Raw genomic sequence first — 23,347 nt, 5'->3', positions numbered from 1 at the left:
TCGACCAGACCCACTTGCTCTGTTTTCATAAGGACTGGGTGCAAGGAGCAGCTGACCTCAAGGACATACAGGGGCTACGTGAAGTCACTGAAACATAAACTGAGCCAAAATCAAAGCTAATGAATAAACTATCTGTGAATTTATCAAACTGGCCAGAACCCTGCACTGTGTATTTTCTCACACTCTCCAAAGACGACTTGGTTGCAACCAAAATGTTACCAAGCTGACATAATTAAACAGGGATTTATTAAAAGAAGTAGCAGAAAGCAGAAAGAGCTGGAACTCAACACTTGCCTGAATTAGGAGCTTGAGGCCATCAAGAGTCAACCAACAAGTCTCCGCTTCTCGCCTCTGCATCCCTCTTGGGATCAGCTTCCCGATCCTTCCCAGAGCACTGCCTTCCTCCACTTGGTACTGGACTCATCCCAGGGGTTCTTCAGCCCCAAGCCCAAAAGCCACCTCACAGTAACGGGCTGCGTTTCCCCACATCCCAACTCCAAATCTCTAGGAGACAGAATCTCACTCAGCCCAGGTTCCACCGTGTCTGCTCTTCTGCATCCAACTGGCCTAAATCAGCAGACCTAAGTAAGAGGAGCACAACGTCACACGAACGTGCTGGAGGGGTCGACCTCCACAGCAAGCCGCTGGGGGCTGGGCTGTCCGCTAGGACATATCTGTACTAAATGACTTACAGGACACTACAGATGAGGGGGGACAGTCTAGAAAAATGCCCTTTTCCCAGCCCTGTCTACAAAGCAGCAGGAGATCTTTCCAGGAGAAAGAAGGAGAAAAAAAAACCTTTTCTCTGCAAGTATCCTAGTCTGATGCAAATGGCTATGTTATCATGGTATAGGCTTCAACAATACACATACTATATGGTACAAACTTATCATTTTTAATTCTAAAGGTTTTGCTAAAAACATGTAGCTTATTCTCAATCCTCTGGTTTATAGTTTTGAAAAATCAGTTCTTTACATATTATTGAACTGATAACTCCATATTTATGTTTTCCCACTTATACTATTCGGTGTAATTTTAGATATCTGAAAATATATGTGAGACATCAAAATACTGTTTTTAGTGATGTAGTTCAATCTACATATATTCCAGATCTGCTGTTCCTGCGCATCAGAATATTGCAGCCCTGCCCATTAGGCAGTGACCCTGAACACAAAGCCTTCTACTGAAAGCCATTTAGAATGGAAGGAGCAGCAGTAGAGTAGAAGGCTTGACAGCTCCAACCTCTGAGCCAGACAGTCCTGGGTTCCAATCCCATCGTCGCCATTTCCCAGCTGCGTGACCGTGGGCGAATTTCACCCTAAGCCCCATTTTCCAAATTGTAAAATAAGGATGATAACGTCTACCTGAGACGTTAGACGTATAGAGTCGCTGAGCTGGTACTAAACGAGATCATGATGTAGAATACGGTATGAGCACTTGATAAGTATCAGGCAGACTGCTATCCTATTTTTTTAATTTTTATTTTGCGGTACGCGGGCCTCTCACTGTTGTGGCCTCTCCCGTTGCGGAGCACAGGCTCCGGACGTGCAGGCTCAGCGGCCATGGCTCACAGGCCCAGCCGTTCTGCGGCATGTGGGATCTTCCCGGACCGGGGCACCAACCCGTGTCCCCTGCATCAGCAGGCGGACTCTCAACCACTGTGCCACCAGAGAAGCCCTGTTATCCTATATTAATGATGCTGATGGTGATGAAGACGAGGAGGGTCACCAGGGCTTAGCTAGAGCTTTCATCAATGGTGAGGCTGAGAGGCCTTGACCCCGCCTGCCGAGCCTAGAAAGAATGCATCTCAGAAGTGGGCTGTATGTCACAGGGAAGCCACCTGAGCGGCGGGAAGAAGGCCAGTGAGAGGAGTTTGCTTTCTCGTCCTCACCCACTGGGTGTAACAGTCATTTACATAACAATCATCCTGGTTCTCTCAAAATACAAACAAGTCAGCGCTGAAAAGAAATGAGCTACCAAGCCGTGAAAAGATGTGGGGGAACCTTAGATGCACAGTACTCAGTGAGAGAAGCCAATCTGAAAAGGCTCACACTGTATGAGTCCAACTATATGACACCTGGAAAAGGCAACACTGTAAAGACAGTAAAAAAGATCAGTGATGGATGGGCTTCCCTGGTGGCGCAGTGGTTGAGAGTCCGCCTGCCGATGCAGGGGACGCGGGTTCGTGCCCCGGTCCAGGAAGATCCCACATGCCGCGGAGCAGCTGGGCCAGTGAGCCATGGCTGCTGAGGCTGCGCGTCCGGAGCCTGTGCTCCGCAATGGGAGAGGCCACAACAGTGAGAAGCCCGTGTACCGCAAAAAAAAAAAAACAAAAAGAAAGGTCAGTGGTGGCCAGGCTGGCGGGTGGGGAGGGCATGGGTGGGAGGAGATGAACAGACTGAGCACAGGATTTTCAGAACCGTGAAAACACACTGATGATCGTGATGAATACGTGTCATAACGCATTTGGCCTAACCCAAGAAGGTACAACACCAAGAGCGAACCCTAAGTAAACTCTGGTGATAATGACGTGCCAGGGTGGGTCCCTTGGCTGAAACAAATGGAGGAGGCTCTGCACGCATGGGGGCGGAGGGGGTGGTACTGGAAATCTCTGTACCTTCCTCTCAATTCTGTTATCAATCTAAAACGGTTCTAAAAAATACAAAGTCTTTTGAAAAACACAAATAAGTCATTAGTTTCATATGAAATGTGCGTATTTACACACACATGATCGGACAGCTACAGTGTAGATGTCAGGAGTAGGCTTTGGAGGCAGACAGACGGAGTTCAAACCCCAGCCTGGCCACTTGAGCAATTCACTGAGCCTCGTTTTCCTCACCTGTAAAACAGCTCACCTCATCCTCAACACAGGTCTCTGCTGGATAGGTACTTCAGCTTTTCCTCTTTCACAGGTGAGGAATCTGATGATGAGGTTAAGTGGGGGGCCTGGGTCACCAAAGTCACACAACTTGGTGGAGCTGAGATTCCAACCCAAGGAATTCTCCTTTCGAGCTGGCTCTGCTACATTCTGTGATACTGTCAGCAGATTATTTCAATAAAATGTCACACGAGGAGCGGAGCCTAGGTACCAGCACATAACCATCCCTCTGCTGGCTGAGATTATTACTGTTCTCAACTTTGTCTTGAGAGATACGGAAGAGACAGCTCTGAAAGCTGGTTTCTTTATTTTACAAAGAAAAGTTAAAAGGGGGCGCTTTGTCCATGCAAAAGCCAAGCCCATAAGCACCCTACACTCTGCTGTCCCCTAAGGAAAGTCAAGGTTGCTTCTCTAGGGCCCACCCACACACACCACGCCACGCCCACTCCTCACGCTTACATCCTTATTTTCCCTTCCAAGGATTCTGGGTATTGCTGGGAATATAAACAACATAAAATTGTTTCCTCCTCACCATTCTGAATTCTACCAACACTGATTCAGTGTCAAGTGCCAAGCGCTGAGACAAGCTCGGAGGACCTGTCTTTGCAGCTCTGCGTCTCCAAGGTCACTGGCCGAGACTTTCAGAGTGGGCCAGACCTCAGCCATCTGCCAGCTTTCCTCCAACTCCTCAGACCCATCTCTACTAGGAACACAGTCTCATTATTACAAATATTATGGAGTTCTGCCTTCTGTTGAATCAAAAACTCACCTCCCAGCAAGTTCCACTCACTTGGACCAAGTATGCTTTCTTAGACAACAGAGAATAAACCTCCCCGCCCCGCTTTCTACACCGTAGCTCTTCGATCTTCCTGAGCCAGTCCCAGTGCCTTGTCTCTGCTGGACAGGAAAATGTTACAGAATCTGCTTGCATCAAACCACTCTAGTCCCATGGGAAAATATTATCTACCATCTCCAGAGCTATAGCACAGCACACAGCAGAGACATCCCATGCCAGAGCTAAACGAGAAGAGCAGAAGACAATGTCATTATCATTTTCCAACTCTCCTTAAAGGAATGAGAAAGATCAAGCTTTCTGTGCTTTTAAAGCTTCTTTCTAAACACACCAGAAAATGCACAGCCCTGTTGAGAAAAAAAAAAAAAAAAGTAACAGTAAAGTACGTTTTCATGGCTGTGCCAAGGAGGACACTTATGAAAACTGCAAGGGGAAAAGAAAAAAAAAAAACAAAACCTTTGAAAATTTGTCAAATATTCTTGCTGCAGGATTTGACCTCTAGGCTGAGGGGTCATGACTCAGGCAGACACCAACTTTTAGAAACTTTGGAGTTTTATTGTTGTTGCTGGTGCTTAAGACATTTCTTTTCCTGTCGCAGGAAAACTGCTGCTGCCTAGCAACCCAGGGCCAGCAAAGCTCAATCAAGATGCAGTTCAGGCTGGATTCTTTTTTAAAAAGAATTCTTTTCCCCATTAAATGACAAGCACGCCCTAAGACTGGAAGGTTCCTCGCGCTCAGTGAAAAATGGTTTGCATGCTACTCACTTGGGCCTCACTGGCATTAAAGGATGACAGAGATCAACCCGCAGGAGAGAGCCAGGCTGGGTGTGGTTTCTGAAGCTTCAGGAATGGAGGAACGGGCTGCCCTGTACCCAGAAACAGACCACACGTGGACTGCAGGTGGGGCCTGAACAGGGAATCCATCCCACCATGAACCTGGGAGCAGAGGCACGTTCTTCTAGCTTTTGGCAAAGACAGGAGGATGCAGGTCAGAAAGTCAGTCCCAAGGTTAACAAAAGTGATGCACTGCACCACTGGATACCCTTGTCCATGTGCATGTAATTTAATATTCTGGGGATTACGCTGGACACCTGAGGGGAAATGTATACGTCCTTCTCACCTTTACTGTTTCTAGGTTCCTCTGTGACTGGAGGACACAGCCTATTCAAGAACTCTGCAACCTATGTTACAAAGATGCTTTGATAAAGCACAATCTACTGAAGAAACTCGTGAACAAGAACGTGGTCAGCCTTTTCCAACAAAGCGTCACCATCCCGAACGGCCTCCGTTTTCTCACCAGGAAAAACGAGACAGACTGACACAGAGCTCACTTCAAAGGTGAATATGCTTCTTTTAGCAAACTTATAGGAATCCTCACCAAGGAAAAGTTTTGTTTGTTTGTTTGTTTGTTTTTTGCGGTACGCGGGCCTCTCACTGTTGTGGCCTCTCACTGTTGTGGCCTCTCCCGTTGCGGAGCACAGGCTCCGGACGCGCAGGCTCAGCGGCCATGGCTCACGGGTCCAGCCCCTCCGCGGCATGTGGGATCTTCCCAGACCGGGGCACGAACCCGCGTCCCCTGCATCGGCAGGCGGACTCTCAACCACTGCGCCAACAGGGAAGTCCTGAAAAGTTTTATGTAAACAAACTCTTAGCACCTTGTGTCCACAGAAACTGTACTACATAAAGGCTAATACTAGAAAAAAACCCCAAAAACTTCATAACCTACTGACCCTCAGAGAATCAGTGACCATGAAAGCAACCTATCACACTGAAAATCCAACGAAAATCCTTAACAAGATAAATATAACCTGGATTATAACTATATTATGGCATGTATTTTGTAAAGTGATTTGGTTAAGAGTAACATTATGTACCTTACTTTAAATTGGCAGTTTAAACATTAACAGAAAACAAGGCAGATATGAAAAGAGAACCACCCTGATATGTTTTTTTTTTGATGATTCTCAAAGGCTCTTCTGAATCTTCAAGGGCCCCGCGGGACTGAGGCAGGGCAGAGAAAAGGCTGAGTCACATTATAAATATATTTTTTATGACATTAAAAATGTATAAAATAGCAGAATAGGCTCAAGTTAAACAGATCCTGTAACTCGACAGGGTTCTTTACATACCTGTTTAACGAAGTTCCGCTAAAGACAGCCCCCACCCCAGCTGTGAGCTAACAGGTGATCAGAATATGAGAATAATAAGCAAGCCGTGGACAACGCAGGTGTACGCGTCCTCCGTCATCCTTCCTTTCCCTGTCACGGCTGCTCTGACTTTTCCTCCCATCTGTTCTTCTGTCACATGGGAAAAACTGGAAGTAGATCCAGACTTATTATCATCCATTCCTGAACACTCACACGTTTAAGGCCTTACAAGTTGCTCTCAACAGACATCTCACTCTTGGAGAGAACACGCCTTCCACTAGTCCTCATACTTGCCCATCTCCTGACAGCAACTGGCATCACTGACAAAACCCCTTGACCACCCTGACACTGAACTCGTCTGGGCTTCTTCTGGCTCCTCTTTTATCACTAAGAGTAAAATCTCATTATTTCTCAAAGATATTGTTCTTCTCCTCTCTGAGTAATGAAAGCTTTGGGGTCCAACAATCCTTAGTGCAAACCCAGGCATTGCCACTCACTAGCTGTGTGGCCGTGAGCATGGGATGTTTTACCCTTCGGTTTTTCTCATATGCATAAAGGGATAAGATATGTAATATGAATTCTGTACACATATAAGGCTACCATTACATATATATACACAATGGGCATTACACACACACAGGTCATATGAGATAAACACCGTATATAACAGACGCACCACGGAATTCTTTCTCACATCTACCTCATGTCTTTACACCATATGGTACACTTTCTCCCACTAAATTCTCTCCCCAGGTTGAGCCCCACATCTCCAACTGTCTGCTGGGCTTATCTTGCTGGATATCCAGACAACAACTAAAATTCTGCATGTTATAAACGGAACTCACCTTCTGCCCCAAACCCATTTTTCCCCTCCTTCCATTAATAACACCAATATTCTCCCAGGATGGAATATTCAGCATCATTTATAACACCTTCTTCTGAGGTACAAATGCAGTGCCTGGACTGTGTCTATCCCACCTCACAAACTGATGCTCTCCACCTGTAACTCACCACTCTCACAACCATGCCATGCGACCTCTTACCTGGTCTTTTATTCCAACTTTCTGTTGCCAACCCTGCTGCCAGGTTAAGCATGAGAGGCTTAATTTTAAAAACCACCAGAGGCCCTGATACCTCTAAAATTAGATCCAAAGTCCTAAGGTGGCCGTCTGAAACTCCCCACACCTGGCCCAGATCTCCTTCCAATCTCATCTCGTACCGCTCGCCCCTGTGCCAACAGGAGCCTCGTGTTCCCAGAACACACACCTGCTCTGTTTCTCTGATGACATGATGCCCCACACCTGAAGTGTCCCCTTAAAACACCTCCACCTGTTCAAACTCCATTCTAAAACCTACTCAAATCACCTCTTCAGGAAACGTTCCAGATTCCCCACAGGTGGACATAAACCCTCCTTGGGAGTCTCGGCGGCTCTCTCTCTATCTGTGTGAGAGCACTTACTCTCCACCATTTCTTCTTTTCCCTACAGGACTGTCTTCACTTCTCCCAAATCTCACACCATGTCTGATTCAGAGCAGGCACTCATGACAGATGTACTGAATTAATCCGTAACAAGTACAGTCCGTCCTCCGTGGGTTCCCCGTTAGCGGATGTAATCAACAGCAGATCGAAAATATTTGGAAAAAAAGGTTCCAGAAAGTTCCAAAAAAGCAGAACTTGCATTTGCTGCATGCTGGCAACTACTTACATAGCATTTACACTGTATCAGGTATTATAAGTAATCTAGAGATGACAAAGTATACGGGAGAATGTGCATAGGTTATATGTAAATACTTTGCCATTTTATATAAAGGACCTGAGCATCCGTGGATTTTGGTATCCACAGGGGGTCCTGGAACCAATCCCCCCCCCAGATACCGAGGGACAACTGTATACTTTAAGAACAAAACATATGCAGAACTCACACATTTCTGAGGCACAACCCCAGTTTGAAAATCCTTGGGAATTTCACAGTACCCTTTCCACCTGGGAAATGCAATTTTCTGGTTTGCAAGGGAAGAAAGAACTTGATAAATTTTTTGGCCCGCGAACACTTCTTTTAAAACAACATCTTAATGTACTGAGTGGAAATGAAGCCAAAACATATGGATTAAGTTTCCTATAAAGTACATATGGATTTTATGAAAACAACAAAGAGGCTTGGATAAGATGTGATCTCCAAAGCAGATTAACCAAGGGTCTTTTTCTAACTCCGAAATTAATCTGGAGCGTTCTTGCTTTAATTATATGTTGAAAGTTTCCTTTTCTGACTTAGTGACTTTCCTAGTCAGAGTTACCATTTTTCACATTCCTAGGGAAGAAAAATAAGTAACTGAGGAAAAGAAAACATTTTCCTTCTACTGTCATTACCGCCCACCCCCCCCAATTCCTTCTCCTTCATAGACACCACCTAGGCCGTTTCATTTCATTGCTAGTTTCCCCTCCTTTTTTTAATGATAATTTTGTTTCCTTCCTCACGAGACTATTCTTTTTAACGTTTGCTATCCTTCCTCCCTCTCTCTTTTTCTCTTTGTTCTCAAACATTAAGAGGAGCCGTATCTCTCCCTCACTACATTCAAGTAAAACACCAGCTCCTTCGGGTGGTGCATGTGGGTCAGTTGTCAGGGAAATGTATGGCTCAGCTGGGGCCAGACATCCCTACAAAGTGTTTCTACGCAATCACCCTTGTTAGCAGAAATACTCCTCCTCATAGCAGAGCCTGGACTCCGAAGTGAAGACCACTTGAGCATGAACAACGAGCTGGGAGTGAGAGTGACAGTGGACAAGGATGAAATTGAAGGGGTGAATAAAGGGGTAACAGGGATATTAAGTTCTCAAAAATGTTCACTAATCCAAGCTCACTGCCCCTACCCAGCCCCAAGCAACCCTCTGCTTCCAAAGCTAAACTCACACACACAATGAAGAATCTGAAAGTCACTATCTCACCTCCTCTTGGTAGGAAACCTCAGGACTACAATCAGTATTGGTTGTGCGTTCACAGCACTATCTAGCCTGGCCACCGAAAGGGAGAGAGGGAGAACCGAAAGCCCTCTACTGCGTTCAATGAAGCTGCATCTCCGAGAGTGGGTCCAGTTCCATCTGCTGTTAACTATTATAATTGGCTCACCAATGCCACCTGAAATTCCTGTACGATTGGGTAACAAGGTGAAAGCAGCCCTATCTATTTCCCAGCAGAAAAAGATCATGTACTTATCTTCCCAGCTTCAAATAAGAGAAGAAAACAGGAAGCTACGGCATTAGATGGAGAACCTTTAATCCAAGAGCAAGTTCTAAGCTTATAGTCTAATCATTTCTTTTTGTCAAAATCAATAGTAGCCATCGTGCCCTGAAGCTGTCTGGATACTTCCGTACACATTAATGACAGTTTGACGGGGCCATAAGAGGAGGCATAAATGCACCACTAGCTACCAAAAAACAAAACCAAAAACCCCACCAATGTCTGACACCCACAAAACAAGCTGCTTTTACCACACAGATAAAGCAAATCTCTAACCAGGTTTCAAGCCTAGCTTTTCAGAGGGAATCGATATTTGCACCAGCTAGAATTGCTCTAGCCAACCAAGAAATGTTCTCGCAACACTTGTGCAAAAGGACTACACCTCTCTTCATCTGTCTCTTTCCCACTCCCCTGACCCCCAGAAATTTCACTGAATCCATTACTTCACCAAATAAATACTAACCAAGTGCCTAAGGAATACCAGGTATTGTTCTAAATGTGCAAAAAGATCTTTGCCCTCAAAGATCTAGAAGAAAGAAATAGATAACAACTAGAAAAATAAGTCAATTGCATAATATGTTAGACAGGGATGTGTGCTGTGGGACACAAGTCCCGAAACAGGGCTCAACCCCCTAGATCGTGACCCGCTTTCCATCAGGGACTGTAATGTTCATCTTCACCTCCCAGCACCTAATACATACTTGGCATATAACGCAATCTCAATATTTTAGAAAATTTATAAACAATTAAAGTTGTTGACCAAGCATTTTAAGTTTTCCAATTCCCTATCTTAAAAGTGAGGAAAGTTATTAGCAAGGTCCTGATCTATATGAACAGAATAAAGGGGGGAAAATATCTAAAAGTTCTTGTAAGAGTCTATTGTATTTTGAAAAATCATGTATTCCCTTGAATACAGAGAAACAAACAACAGGATATGTTACCTAAGATTCATTTTAAACCAGAGATTCTCAACCTGGAGGCCCCGGGTTTGAGGATGTTGTGAATCCCCTGAAATTGTTAGCACAATTGCAGGGAGAGGGACAGTTGTGTGTGTTTTTCTGGGGAGAGTGTGACACAGACTGACAAAAAATGTTTTCCCTGTGTTACAGTAAACAGAATTTCAGTGAGAAATCCAAGGATAGGAACAAAGGCAGCAAAAACCATAAACAGTCCACGACGACACTGCCGATATTCATATGCATCTGGATTAAACCTTGCTTCCTTAAACCCGTGAGATAACAGAAGACCGGGTAAAGCTTCAGATTCGTGGAACTCCATCCAAAGACAGAAGCTCCATGAGGACTTCTCAGAACCAGGCTCACCATCATGATAATAAAATCATTAAATAAAAAGAGAGAGAAGGAAAATCTAAGAGGACAGGTGTACCTCACACAGGGACAAGCCCAAAACAGGAATTCCCTTCTGGGAAAAAAAAAAAACTTTTACCTTTTCATGGTTTTCAATTAAAATTTCCACGACAATATTCTGAAACTTCAAATCCATGATGGCAGCAACAGTTTCTTCCTGCGGCCTCATCAGAGTTGGTCCAAACACCACTCCTAAATTTGCCACGGTCATGAGGTTCTGCTTGGAGTGATTTGAAACACTAATAAGATGAGGGGGGGGAAGAAAGGTCTCTGGTTAAAAGAAGGGGCAATAACTGTGGCATGCAGAGTATTTTGCAACTCTGTATTTCCCTAAAAACAAGGAGCCAGACTCAACTGTCCTCAGCGTCTGCCACTGAGATCACCGCATCTGCAAGGCCCCATGTGATGGGGTCCCTGCCTACCTTCCTACCTCCCTTTCTTTGATGCTCTGCTTAACCACAGCATCTTTCTTAATAATTCTATGTGTATGCTAAGCTTGTGTCTCTGAACACCTTCATTTACTGTTCCTTTCTACCTAGAACATTGCTTCTTTCCCCAGGTCATTATACCCTGGCTTCCAGGCACTACTAGACCACATGGCACCTTTGTAAGAATCACCTTCACAAGCACACAGAGCTTGATCAGAACACCCAACTCATCCCTCTCCCAGTACCACTGTGCAGTGAACAACCTGGACAACAACTGTTCTCAGCAGCCCTGCAACCTAATTCGGGTCTCAACTCAAAAGGTCTCATCCTCAGAAACGAAGTTCCATAACAACCCACTTTATAGTCCAAAACCCAACATATATTCTTTATCCCTCACTCTACTTGGTCTTTTTACCATTTATCACCTGAAATTATTTTATATTTTTATTTTTAATGTTTATTATCTTTTCCGTCTTAGAAAGAAGGGACTTCATGAAAGTAGGGACTTTGTCTATCTTGTTCAACTATGTATCTTTGTATCAGCTAGCACCTTAAGAAGGCATTCAACCAATATTTTCTGGCCAAATGAATGAACAGCTTTACTAGCAGTAGGACCCTTGGAAACTCATAATATCCTCTGGCCTTCAGTTTCTTTTTCATGTGAAATATGGGTTATAAAACACAGCATTCCTCAGCTTCCTCCCACCTCTAAAATTTTACAATTACAGTGATCTAGGAGTCCTTTATATATGAAGAAAGAGCTAATTTTTCCACTGAATTCTTAGTTTTTGCTTGCTTTGTAAAGAGGGAGTGAAAGGAATAAACTGGATCCTATGAAATAACTACGTATTATTGGATTAAACAAACTTGAAGGACATGTTCAGACTCAGAGTTAGGTAGGTGTGAAAGCAAAGCTAAATTTGCTAACAGGCTTATAATCACATTTCCAGAATCTGTAAGCAGGGAAATGTATAAGATTCTCTTTTCTTACTTCAAATCAAACCCTGAGTTGCTGGCAGTGACGTTAAGCAAATAATTACACGACTTCATGAGAGCATCATATTTCATCACTCTTGTCCAAAACACACACAATAAGGCAAGTGTCCAGCCTGCGCTCGCAGGTGTGGTCCCTGGTATTGTGTAAACAGCCCCAGCTCCAAGTGTTACATATCTGACACCACCGCACGGCGCCCAGAGCAAAATAAAGCAAGTTCGGAAGAAAAAGAGGCTTACTTTGTTAAGTGTTTCACCAGAATATCCAACATTTCTTTATTTTTCTCCGGCAGTTTGTGTACCAAGAAATGGATAGCGTTAACACGAGATTCTGGGCTGCCGCTTTCTTTTAAGAAAAGAAAAAAAGAAAGAAAAGAAAAAGAAGAAAAGTGGTTAGCAGAGAACTCAGAATCAAATATATCCCTAAAAACAATTACAATAGCTCATCCGTTAAATCTTCAAGCAGATAATTTACATGTATTTTGCCACTTTTCAAAGGCAAAGAAAATCCATCCATCCATCTTTCTCCCTATTATGAATCTTCTATGCCTCCCCCTATGACGTAATGTCAGCGGGGCTGCAATTAGTGCCTTTCCCTCTGCTGATATTTAAGAAGAGAGGGTAACTACGGATTCTCCCTCTGGCATGCTGCACCTCAAGTCTGCTCCTCGCTTACCTGATGAGTCTAGTCACTGGGTCACTGCCCCACATTGGAATGCAAATAAAATACCAGGATTAGGTTCCTCCCTTTTACGGGTTAAACTTTATCCCCCCCAAATGATATGCTGAAACTGCAAACCCTCCTCCACCCCAGTATCTCCGAATGCGACTATTTTTAAATGTACCAGGGATTTGTTTTTATCAGGTGTGGTAAGACACGCAGACATGGAAACAACTCTCAGGAACGAAGACGCTTGTCCTCACAGATCCCTAGAAACGGGAGGCATGGCATGGCATGCAGGGCCGCATGGGGAAGCACCGGGGAGGTCAGGAGGCAATGAGCAAAAGGAAAATGTGGGCAAGAGGGTTTATTGCAGTATTCACATGAAGGAACAGGCAAGGCAGGGTAAGCAGGCTTAAGACTGGTTGCTGTGAATTTTTTCAGCAGGCTCGGGGGTATAGAGATTGTTCCTGATTACCTGGTTCCTGGCTCTGAGGCAGTTAAGGCAGAAGAATATTGGTCTGGAGTGTTCGAACCCGAAAGATGGTGTCGGGGAGGGAAAAACGGGCTCTGGATTGGTTAGTCTGCACATGGAAAGTGTGCTCAGGTTAAATATCTCTAGGAATTGGTTAGCCCCAGGAAGGGCAGTCTCCCCAGGGTCAGTCAAGCCCCAGATGTCAAAACATTAGAATAATGAGACATACTTGACAGTGCTTATTTGGAATAAGGTCACTGCAGATATCGTTAGTTAAAATGAGACCACAGTGGGGCAGGGTGGTCCTTTAATCCAAGGACTGGTATCCTTATAAGAAAACAAAGACGTAGAGGGAAGATGGCCACGTGAAGGCAGACATACGGGAGAGTATCATGTATCAATGAAGACACAGATTGAAGAGATGCGCCTACAAGCCAAGGAATGCCAAGGATTGCCAGGAAACACCAGAAGGTGGATGGGGCAAGGCTCCTTCCCTAGAGCCTTCCAAGGAAGCATGGCTCTGCTGACACCCTGATTTGGGACCCCACCTCTAGAATTGTGAGAGAATAAATTTCTGCTGTTTTAAGCCGTCTGGTTTGTGGTACTTTGTCACAGCAGCTCTAGCGAACAAATATTGAATATATTACCTTTATCCCTTAGACTTTGGTATTAATGATCGTCCATGGCTCTTACGAACAATGTGCCCAAATTCCCTTTATTGTGTTGATAGAATATTATGGGACAAATCGATACAATGCTTATTATTGAGAATTATGCTAGAGTTGTCAGGGGTGTCAAAGAAGTGACCCATAAGAACTAGGTGCTCCGTTTACCACAGCAGGAAGGAAGGTTACAAATCGCTATGGAAGTTCACAGAGAGAGGCCAGGGATGCTCAGGAAGGTTTCGCATAAGGGAGAATGTTCGAGTCAGGGCTTGAAGAACGGGAGAGGTTTCAGGGAAGGGTGGAACTAAGGGGTGTGGGGTACATTCTGGATTCAGCAAACAGTGTGAGAAAATACACAGCCTATTCAGAGACCGCTCCTAAGCTTACATAAAGGTGGTCAGGGCCAAACTCTGGTCCGTAAAGACCAATATTACTCAGCCATAAAAAAGAACAAAATAAAAAAATATATATATAAAAATTAAAAAATAAGAAGAAGAAGAACAAAATAATACCATGTGCAGCAACATGGATGGACCTAGAGAATGTCATACTGAGTGCAGTAAGTCAGACAGAGAAAGACAAATATATGATATCGCTTATAGGTGGAATCTAAAAAACAATGGTACAAATGAACTTATTTACAAAACAGAAACAGAGTCACAGATGTAGAAAACAAACTTACGGCTACCAAGGGGGAAGTGGGGGGAGGGATAAATTGGGAGATCAGGATTGACATATACACACTACTATATATAAAATAGATAACTAATAAGGATCTACTGTATAGCACAGGGAACTCTGCTCAGTACTCTGTAATGACCTACCTGGCAAAAGAATCTAAAAAAGAGTAGATATATGTATAAATGATTCACTTTGCTGTACAGCAGAAACTAACACAACATCGTAGATCAACTATACTCCAATAAAAATTAGTTAAAAAAGAGAACTTGTCTTTACTGGTTGCTTCTAAATTAGTCACTGAAAGTAAAGCAAGGAAGGGATACAAGGAGAGTTAAATTGGGGGGAAGACATACCTGACATTTGTAGAGGATGAATTAGAATGGGGAAAAGAGCAAACTAAGAGGGAACCGCTATGTGGTCAAGAAGTATTGAGGCAGCAAGGGGCGGGGACTGGGGTGGGGAAAGGGATCAAACTACAAATAAGGAAATAGAGCAAAGAAGTATAGTGTGCAGTCAGATGGTGGAATCACCGCTTCCAAGTGACAGCTAAGTGGCCTTGGGCAAGTTACCTAACCTCGCTGGGCCTCAGGGTCCTCACCTGCAAAATGAAGCGAATAGCACTACCTCAGAAGGCCACTTGAGATTCCGTGAGGCGGCATCTGTAAAGCACTTAGCCCCAGCACCTGGCATACAGAGGCGCTGGACCGCTGTTAGCAGTCACTGCTGATGCTGTTCACGTCACTGTTGATGTCTGTGTTCCTCTTATGTCAGAGCTACTATGGAAGAGGTAGAATTGACAGGATTTAGCCTCAGACCGGCTACGGGTCAAAGGAAAGAGGCAAAGATGACTGACGTTTCATGTCCTGGTTACCTGGCAGTACGGTCAGTTCTGCTGACAGACAGGAACCCAGGAGGCGAAGCGGGTTTGGGGAGGAAGACGATGGTGGAAGTGATGGAGAAAGTGACATTCAGGGGCTGCTATTCTAGCAGGTATCTGGGAAGGGGAAGAGGCTTTAGAGCTGAAGGCCAGCCACGCTCTCCAAAGGGTGTGACCTCCAGCACGTGGCCAAGGCTGCCCGAGTATTTCAGAGGCTAACAGAGGACGCGGTGGGGAAAAGAGCTCCAAAGACATACAGGGGAGCTAAGCAAAGCACAGGAGGAGGAAGAGACAAGAGGACCAGGGAGTTTCAGGGTCATCAGAAAGTCAAGTGAGAAGAAATCTGCGAACTGGGGAGCTAGTGCTATCCAGAGTTACGGGAGACTGGGGAATCGAAAGACAGAGAAGGGGTCCACGGCTAAATTTACCAATTTTTACAAAAAAAGAGGTTAAAGAGTGAAGTGCTGAAGAGGATGGAGAGGGTGGGTTTCAGACCAATGGTTCAAAACAGAAGGAAGGGAAGGGAAGGGGAAAGAAAGGTAAAGCAGATCAAGAACAGGGAATTTGGGTGGGAGGGAGGGAGAAGCAAGAGGGAAGAGACATGGGAACATATGTATATGTATAACTGATTCACTTTGTTATAAAGCAGAAACTAACACACCATTGTAAAGCAATTATACTCCAATAAAGATGTAAAAAAAAAAAGAACAGGGAATTTGGTGGGGCTTTTTTGTTTGGTTTTTATAACTAAGGTGCAATTGACATGTAACATTATATTAGTTTCAGGTGTACAACATAGTGATTCAATATTTGGATACACTGCAAAATGATCACCACAATAAGTTACCAATTTTTTTTCTTGTGATGAGAATTTTTAAGATCTACTCTCTTGGGACTTCCCTGGTGGCGCAGTGGTTAGGAGTCCGCCTGCCAATGCAGGAGACACGGGTTCGAGCCCTGGTCCGGGAGGATCCCACATGCCACAGAGCAGCTAAGCCCGTGTGCTACAACTGCTGACCCAGCGCTCCAGAGCCCGCAAGCCACAACTACTGAAGCCTGCGTGCCTGGAGCCCATGCTCCGCAGCAGGAGAGGCCACTGCAATGAGAAGCCCACGTGTAGCAACAAAGACCCAATGCAGCCAAAAATACATACATAAAATAAATTTATATAAAAAAAGATCTACTCTCTTAACAACTTTCAAATATACAATACAGTATTAGCAACTATAGTCATCATGCTGTACGTTACATCCTCATGACTCATTTATCTTTTTTTTTCTCATTTATCTTATAATTGGAAGTCTGGACCTTTTGACCCACTTCTCCCACTTTGCCCACCCCCTGGCCTCCCACCTCTGTCAACCATCCATCTGTTCTCTGTACCTATGAACTTGGGTTTTTTGTTTTGGATTTTTTTTTTTAAGAGTCCACAAATAAGTGAGATGATACAGTATTTATCTTTCTCTGCTTGACTTAGGGAATTTTTTTTCAAAACGATAATAGTTTCACCTTCTTATCATTGTAAAAATTAAATATCTTTTCTGCTAAAATTTTAGGAAACATAGATAAAATAAAAATTCAGTTGAAAAAAACACTAAAAATCTGAAACATATAGAGTTGAGAAAGACCAAGCAATCAGATTACACAGAACTCCTACAAATCAGAAAAGAGAGAACCCAAAAGAAAAACAGGGAGAAGCATGGAGCAGAAACTTCATGAAAGGGGACAGCCATACCACCAATAAGTGTATGGAAAAAGCACTAAACCTCATTAGTTATCAGAAAAACAGAAATTAAAACCACAATAAAGGATTCCTATACACCCATCAGGATGGCTTTAAGTGAATATTAAGCTTGGGCAAGGACACGAAGAAACTGGAACTGTTATAGAGTAACTGGGCGGGAATAATTAAATGGTACAACCACTCTGGAGAACTGTTAGTTAGGCAGTATCTACTAATGTTGAACACACACATTCCCACGACCCCAAAATGTCATTCATAGAACCATTCACTAAAGAACACATAGCAGAATGTTCTCGGCAGCAGCACCCTTGGTAACAGTCCAAAACCGAAGCAACTCAAGTACCCATCAAGAGCAGAACAGGAGGGTGGTGGTATATTCATACAATGGAATACTGTACTGCAATGAGAGTGAATGATCCACTGATTCACTCAACAGGAATGAATCTCACAAGATAAGCAAAAGAATCCAGACACATTGGTATATTATGTCTGATTCCATTTACAAAAAAGGTCAAATGCAGCAACCCTCGCCTGTGGTGTCAGAAGTCAGGAGCGTGCTCACATATCATGGGGATGGATGGTGACCGTGTGGGTATGAGGAAGGGCTTCTGACAATGTTTTTGTTTTTGTTTTTGTTTTTGTTTGCAGTTCACGGGCCTCTCACTGTTGTGGCCTCTCCCGTTGCGGAGCACAAGCTCCGGATGCGCAGGCTCAGCGGCCATGGCTCATGGGCCCAGCCACTCTGCGGCATGTGGGATCTTCCCAGACCGGGGCACGAACCCATGTCCCCTGCATCGGCAGGCGGACTCTCAACCACTGCGCCACTAGGGAAGCCCTTTTTTTTTTTTTTTTTTGACTGCACCACTTGGCTTGTGGGATCTTAGGTCCCCAACCAGGGATCGAACCCGGGCCCTCGGCTGTGAAAGCGCAGTGTCCTAAACATTGGACCACCAGGAAATTCCCCAATGTTCTATTTCTTGATCTGGGGGCCGATTACATGGCTATCTAGACTCTGAAAATTCATTAAGCTGCACACTTATTATTTACACTTATTATTTGTGCACATTTCTGTTATATTTCAACAAAAAGTTCCTTAAAGTTACTCACACAGTAAATCTCAACCTAAGATAAGCTAGTAATTTTTAAAATTATTTCAGATTCTTTTTCAACAAGATATTGAATATAATTCCCTGTGCTATACAGTAGGTCCTTGTTGTTTATCTATTTTATATATAGTAGTGTGTATCTGTTACTCCCAAGCTCCTAATTTATTTCCCCCTCCCCTTTCCCTTTTGGTAACCATAAGTTTATTTTCAATGTCTGTGAGTCTATTTCTGTCTTGTAAATAAGTTCATTTGTATCATTTTTTTTAGATTCCACATATAAGTGATATATTGTATTTGTCTTTTTCTTTCTGACTTACTTCACTTAGTATGATAATCTCTAGGTCCATCCACATTGCTACAAATGGCATTATTTCATTCTTTTCTATGGCTAATATTCCATTGTGTGTGTGTATGTGTGTATACACACACATCTTCTTTACTCATTCATCTGTTGATGGACATTTAGGCTGCTTCCATGTCTTGGCTATTGTAAATAGTGCTGCTATGAACACTGGGGTGCGTATATCTTTTCGAATTAGAGTTTTCATCTTTCCCAGATATATGCCCAGGAGTGGGACTGCTGGATCATATGGTATCTCTATTTTTAGAATTTTAAGGACATTCCATACTGCTCTCTATAGTGGCTACCCTAGTAACTTTTAAATTTAATCATTTCAGAGTTTTCCTTCCTTTTTGGTAATGAGATGTTCAAACAACCTATTTCATTTAATATATAATGGAGGGACTTCCCTGGTGGCGCAGTGGTTAAGAATCCGCCTGCCAATGGAGGGGATATGGGTTCGAGCTCTTCTCCAGGAAGATCCCACATGCCACAGAGCAGCTTAGCTCGTGCACCACAACTACTGAGCCCGCGTTCCTAGAGCCCATGCTCCGCAACGAGAAGCCACCGCAACGAGAAGCCCGTGCACCGCAACGAAGAGTAGCCCCCGCTCGCCACAACTAGAGGAAGCCCACGTGCAGCAATAAAGACCCAACGTGGCCAGAAATAAATAAATAAAATTAATTAATTAAAATATATATATATATATAATGGACATCTCTCCATGCCTTTAAATGGAGTGCACACCATCAATTTTATGAATATTTAGATCTCTCCCAATGTTTGTAAAGTTAAGTTTGCGCCAATTTACACTTCCAGGAGTAGTGTCTGAGAGGGAGGAATGAGATTTTACAACACAGAACACATTGTTGCTAAAGGGAGGGGAGGGAAAAGGCTAGGAAATGAACAGGCACATGATAAAGCAGAACGCAAACAATCAAATCATGTAAAAGACTCTTTGATACAGACTACATTTGTCTTCGAAAATAAAAGTACAGCTATCTAAAGAGTTAGGTGATAAATTACAATCAAGTTTTTCATCTGGAGTTAAAACCAACATAATGCCTTACTAAATCAAAGCTGGAGGAAAATGAAAGCAATAAAAATATAATAGCATTTTCAACTCACAGCTTTGATTTTTGAAATGAAATTAAAGCAGGGACTCTGAAAAAGTCAAAAATTCCAAAGGAAGAAAAGAATAACCGCCTAGAATAAGAATTTTGTACATTCAAAGACTGAACATTTTTGAAAACTTCACTGAAACACTTTCTAACTCGTGTGTGTCTTGTCATTAATAATCATTTTCCTCCAAAGAAAACCCAACTTTAATATTTTTTTATTCATTACTTATTGAGAAACACAAGATAGGAAAATAGCTTCCCACCTTCTAAGGATAAGGGCCTTCATTTCTAAGTGGAAAATACTAGAATCAGTTTTAAAAATAAAATCAAAACCTTCCACTTGCTTTTTTGAGTCCCTCTCCCACCAGCTCACTCCCATCTCATTTGAAATCATACACACATTCTTTGCCAAGTCTGCTTTTTCCCTTTTCTTCTAAAAAGAAGAATTTGTGTACAGTAAAACTTGTTCCCCATCTTGTTTCATTTTGATATTAATTAATGCTTTGTATTAATGGGCATTTTCATGTGGCTACAATAATGACTTTAAGGTACTCAAAAAGTTTTCTAAGATAAATTATCCTTAGTTGCTTATGCTATGTGCATTTCATTATATTTTAATTGATATAAATTACAAAGAATGCACAGCATAACTTTTTAAAAATCTGAGATACTGAATTAATCATAACACTAAATTCCTGACGAATGCCAGGGACCGGAGTTTACTGTAATAGCAAAAGCATTTTTAATTGTGAAACTACAAATCAGCATCTACAACACTTAATGTCTATCTGCTTATGTTGCTATGCCAGCTAATGGAGACTGAAAAAGATAGGAGCGTAGCTTACTTGACCTTATCAAAGACACACAGTCAGGGAAACTTAAATTTGATATTTAAACGTCATCAGTCAGTAATACTGTAATTTCAGGAAAGCATTAGCAGTAACCATTCAAGCACTTCCCACAGCACACGGGGCTTCAATTACCAGACATCAAGCATCCCAGTCCTTCTGTGGGAGACACTATCTAATACCAGCAATTGACTACAGCAGGCTAAGATAGCTTGATGTCATTAAGCATCCGATTCCTTTAATTTCCAGATTTCTGAGTCCCTCCCCACCAAGACAACATGATTTTGTCTTGTTTCCCCTGTCTTGTTTCCCCAGGTTTACCAATAAGGATAGAACATTCTGGCTAAGCAAATGCCAGTGCCTTGGATCCTATAATAGTTTTCTTTTTCATCATAAGTGACTAAAGAACTTTGTGATTATGATTTTGCTTCCCAGGTACCTTGACTACAGGAAGAAAACAAACTGAAGACAGCAAGACAAGTGTTCTGGTCTGGGGGACAGAAATTTTTTGTGTGATGCCATATTAGGCGTCCAGGCTTCAGCTGTCATTCTCAAACCAAGTTTAACGTGAGTCCAGCCCTGAAGCATGGATCCAATTCTTACCAATATGATCTGTCAGAGACTCTGAGCCTGAAAGGCTGAGACACACACCAAGGACTACAACATTCTCAAAGGTAATAAACATCATGCAGTAAGAGATCCAGGTAAATGCCTGCCAGCCTTCCCCAGCTGGGAACGACCTTCTGACTCCTGCGTAAACCAAGCAAACTGTACTTTCATCTTATAAATTTCTATACTAAAGGCCCATTATATTCTCTTGCAAGATGGATGGTGTGAAATAATAATAAATATACGTATACTGGTCTCTACACCCAGTTCCTGATGCTGAGCTCCTAAAAGTCTTGTATTTGGGGGTGCTCAGAGAGTCTTTTGTTCTAGTATTTCTAGTTTCTTTTTTTATTTTTTTTTATTTTTGCGGTACGCGGGCCTCTCACTGCTGTGACCTCTCCCTTCGCGGAGCACAGGCTCCGGACGCGCAGGCTCAGCGGCCATGGCTCACGGGCCCAGCCGCTCCACGGCATGTGGGATCCTCCCAGACCGGGGCACGAACCTGTGTCCCCTGCATCGGCAGGCGGACTCTCAACCACTGCGCCACCAGGGAAGCCCTCTAGTTTCTGATACAGAGCTCCTAGGGGCTCTGTCATTTCCTGAGTGATCGGAATGTCTGACACCAAGCTCCTAAGTCCCCTGGAATTTGGGGGCTGATAAGAACATCTTCTGTTTTAATGAGGTGGCTTTTGGTGGGCTTCTAGATGGGGGCTGGTCACAAGAGAGGTTAGAAGCTTGGAATTTTCAGATCTACCCACCATTCTCTGGAGAGGGGAGGGGGCAAGAAATGGAGCTAACAATCCCTCATGGCTACAGGATGAAGCCTTCATAAAAATCCCCCCAGCACAGGGTATGGACTCTAGCAAATTCTCATGTCCAAGGTAGGGGTTACGAGAAAGCTGATTTCTAGCCAGTCAGTCAAAAGTCCCAGGGATAACCTGGGACTTGGAACTGGTGTCTTTCATGGGGGGTGCAGTTTTGTAGGACGAGTCCTTAACTTGTGGGATCAGAGGCTAACTCCAGATAAACAGAATCAGACCTGAATCCAACTGCAGGACACACAGCTGGCATCACAGAATTGGTTGGTGTGGGGAAAACCCACACATTTGGTGACCAGAAGTGCAGTACTATGTGTGTACAAAAGACACACAGGAGTGACTTTCCTAGACAGAGGGTCTCCAGTTCCTTTTAGCAATTTTAAGTTAACTCCCTCAGCTGAAAGGGTTATTTGGACGCTTTCAAAAAAAAAATTTTTTTAATTTCTCAATGCATTCACCATTGACCAGTAGGTATTTCTTTTAAGAATGAAAAACAAAAGATGTTTGCCTTCTGTGGTGACAACAAAGAAAGAAAATTCACATTTGTATCACACACTCCAGAAATTAACTCACAGGTTCTCAACGGAACTCTACAGGAAAGAAACTGATGAGAAGAAATGAAGGGACCCAGGAGAAACCTTCAGAACCCTCAGCAGGGAGGGGAGAAAAGACCATCTCAACATCACAGAACAGACTGAAACTACTGCACATGACTGAAAAGAATCAAAATTTAGTTTCCATGCTGGTGTGAGAGGCAGTAACAGAGATGGGTGATGCTTGATCATTTTAGAAGTCAGCTCAGCTAAGACTCTGCAGCAAAACAAGGGAATCTCTGCCATCGTTAATGGAAAATGATAGTTTAACTGCAATTCCAAGTTTCCAACATTATTCAAGAGGAGACTAATCCTGGCCACCTGATTTCTGTGACCGTTTTAGTCAACACTGGAAAGGACACATGTAAAGATCAGAGGACCTGCTTCTATACTCTCTGCTGAGAGTGCTCACAAGAGAACTGAATAAAAAATGAAAGTCTGCACTGGAAATGTTGGCCATGAAAATACACCCATTTAATATACGTACTTTTCCCCATTAAATAAGGTAACTATGGGTCCCATGCCAACCGTAACTCCACTTGGGTGCAAATACCTGCCAATAATACAGTAGCTACAGTGTTTCTCTGGAACAGGCTTGTTATTCAAATCATTGTGAAGACTCTATGTCAGATCCCAACATAGTCAGGAAGCAGAACACAAGGTACTCGTCTAGGAGGTGATGCTACCCTTCATACTGGCACAATGTCTTCTCCCACAGTGTTGAAAGATAGCCTCAACAACTCTTGAAACTCACCTCCTACCACCACAGACTTAGTAAACACTTGTAAGTTCCTACCTCTTCATCTGGTAAAATACATCAATGTTAGAATTTCAAACACACTGGATTCGGTTACAAGGAGTGATAATGATACTAACCTGTGGTAACTGAAAACTTTATTCCATAATCCCTTTATCTTTCTCCAATTCTCAAAGGATTCTAGATTAAAATTGGCACTCTTCTGCTTTTT

At 43.2% G+C, this 23,347-nt stretch overlaps 1 protein-coding gene across 2 annotated transcripts in view; it reads right to left on the bottom strand.

The window, feature by feature from the left end:
• Positions 1 to 23,347, bottom strand: part of ARHGAP10 (Rho GTPase activating protein 10) — a 326,233-nt gene that overhangs the window by 81,663 nt on the left and 221,223 nt on the right. For both annotated transcript variants that reach the window (XM_082652719.1, XM_082652720.1), the window contains 2 exons: positions 12,082 to 12,187; positions 10,500 to 10,659 (listed from right to left, as the gene is read on the bottom strand). In XM_082652719.1, the coding sequence (XP_082508845.1) occupies positions 10,500 to 10,659; positions 12,082 to 12,187 (266 nt within the window). The remainder of the gene's footprint in view (positions 1 to 10,499; positions 10,660 to 12,081; positions 12,188 to 23,347) is intronic.

This window comes from Grampus griseus (assembly GCF_964374135.1).
Source record: "Grampus griseus genome assembly, chromosome: 4".
Taxonomy (NCBI): domain Eukaryota; kingdom Metazoa; phylum Chordata; class Mammalia; order Artiodactyla; family Delphinidae; genus Grampus; species Grampus griseus.
This window is presented reverse-complemented; position numbering and strand designations above follow the sequence as displayed.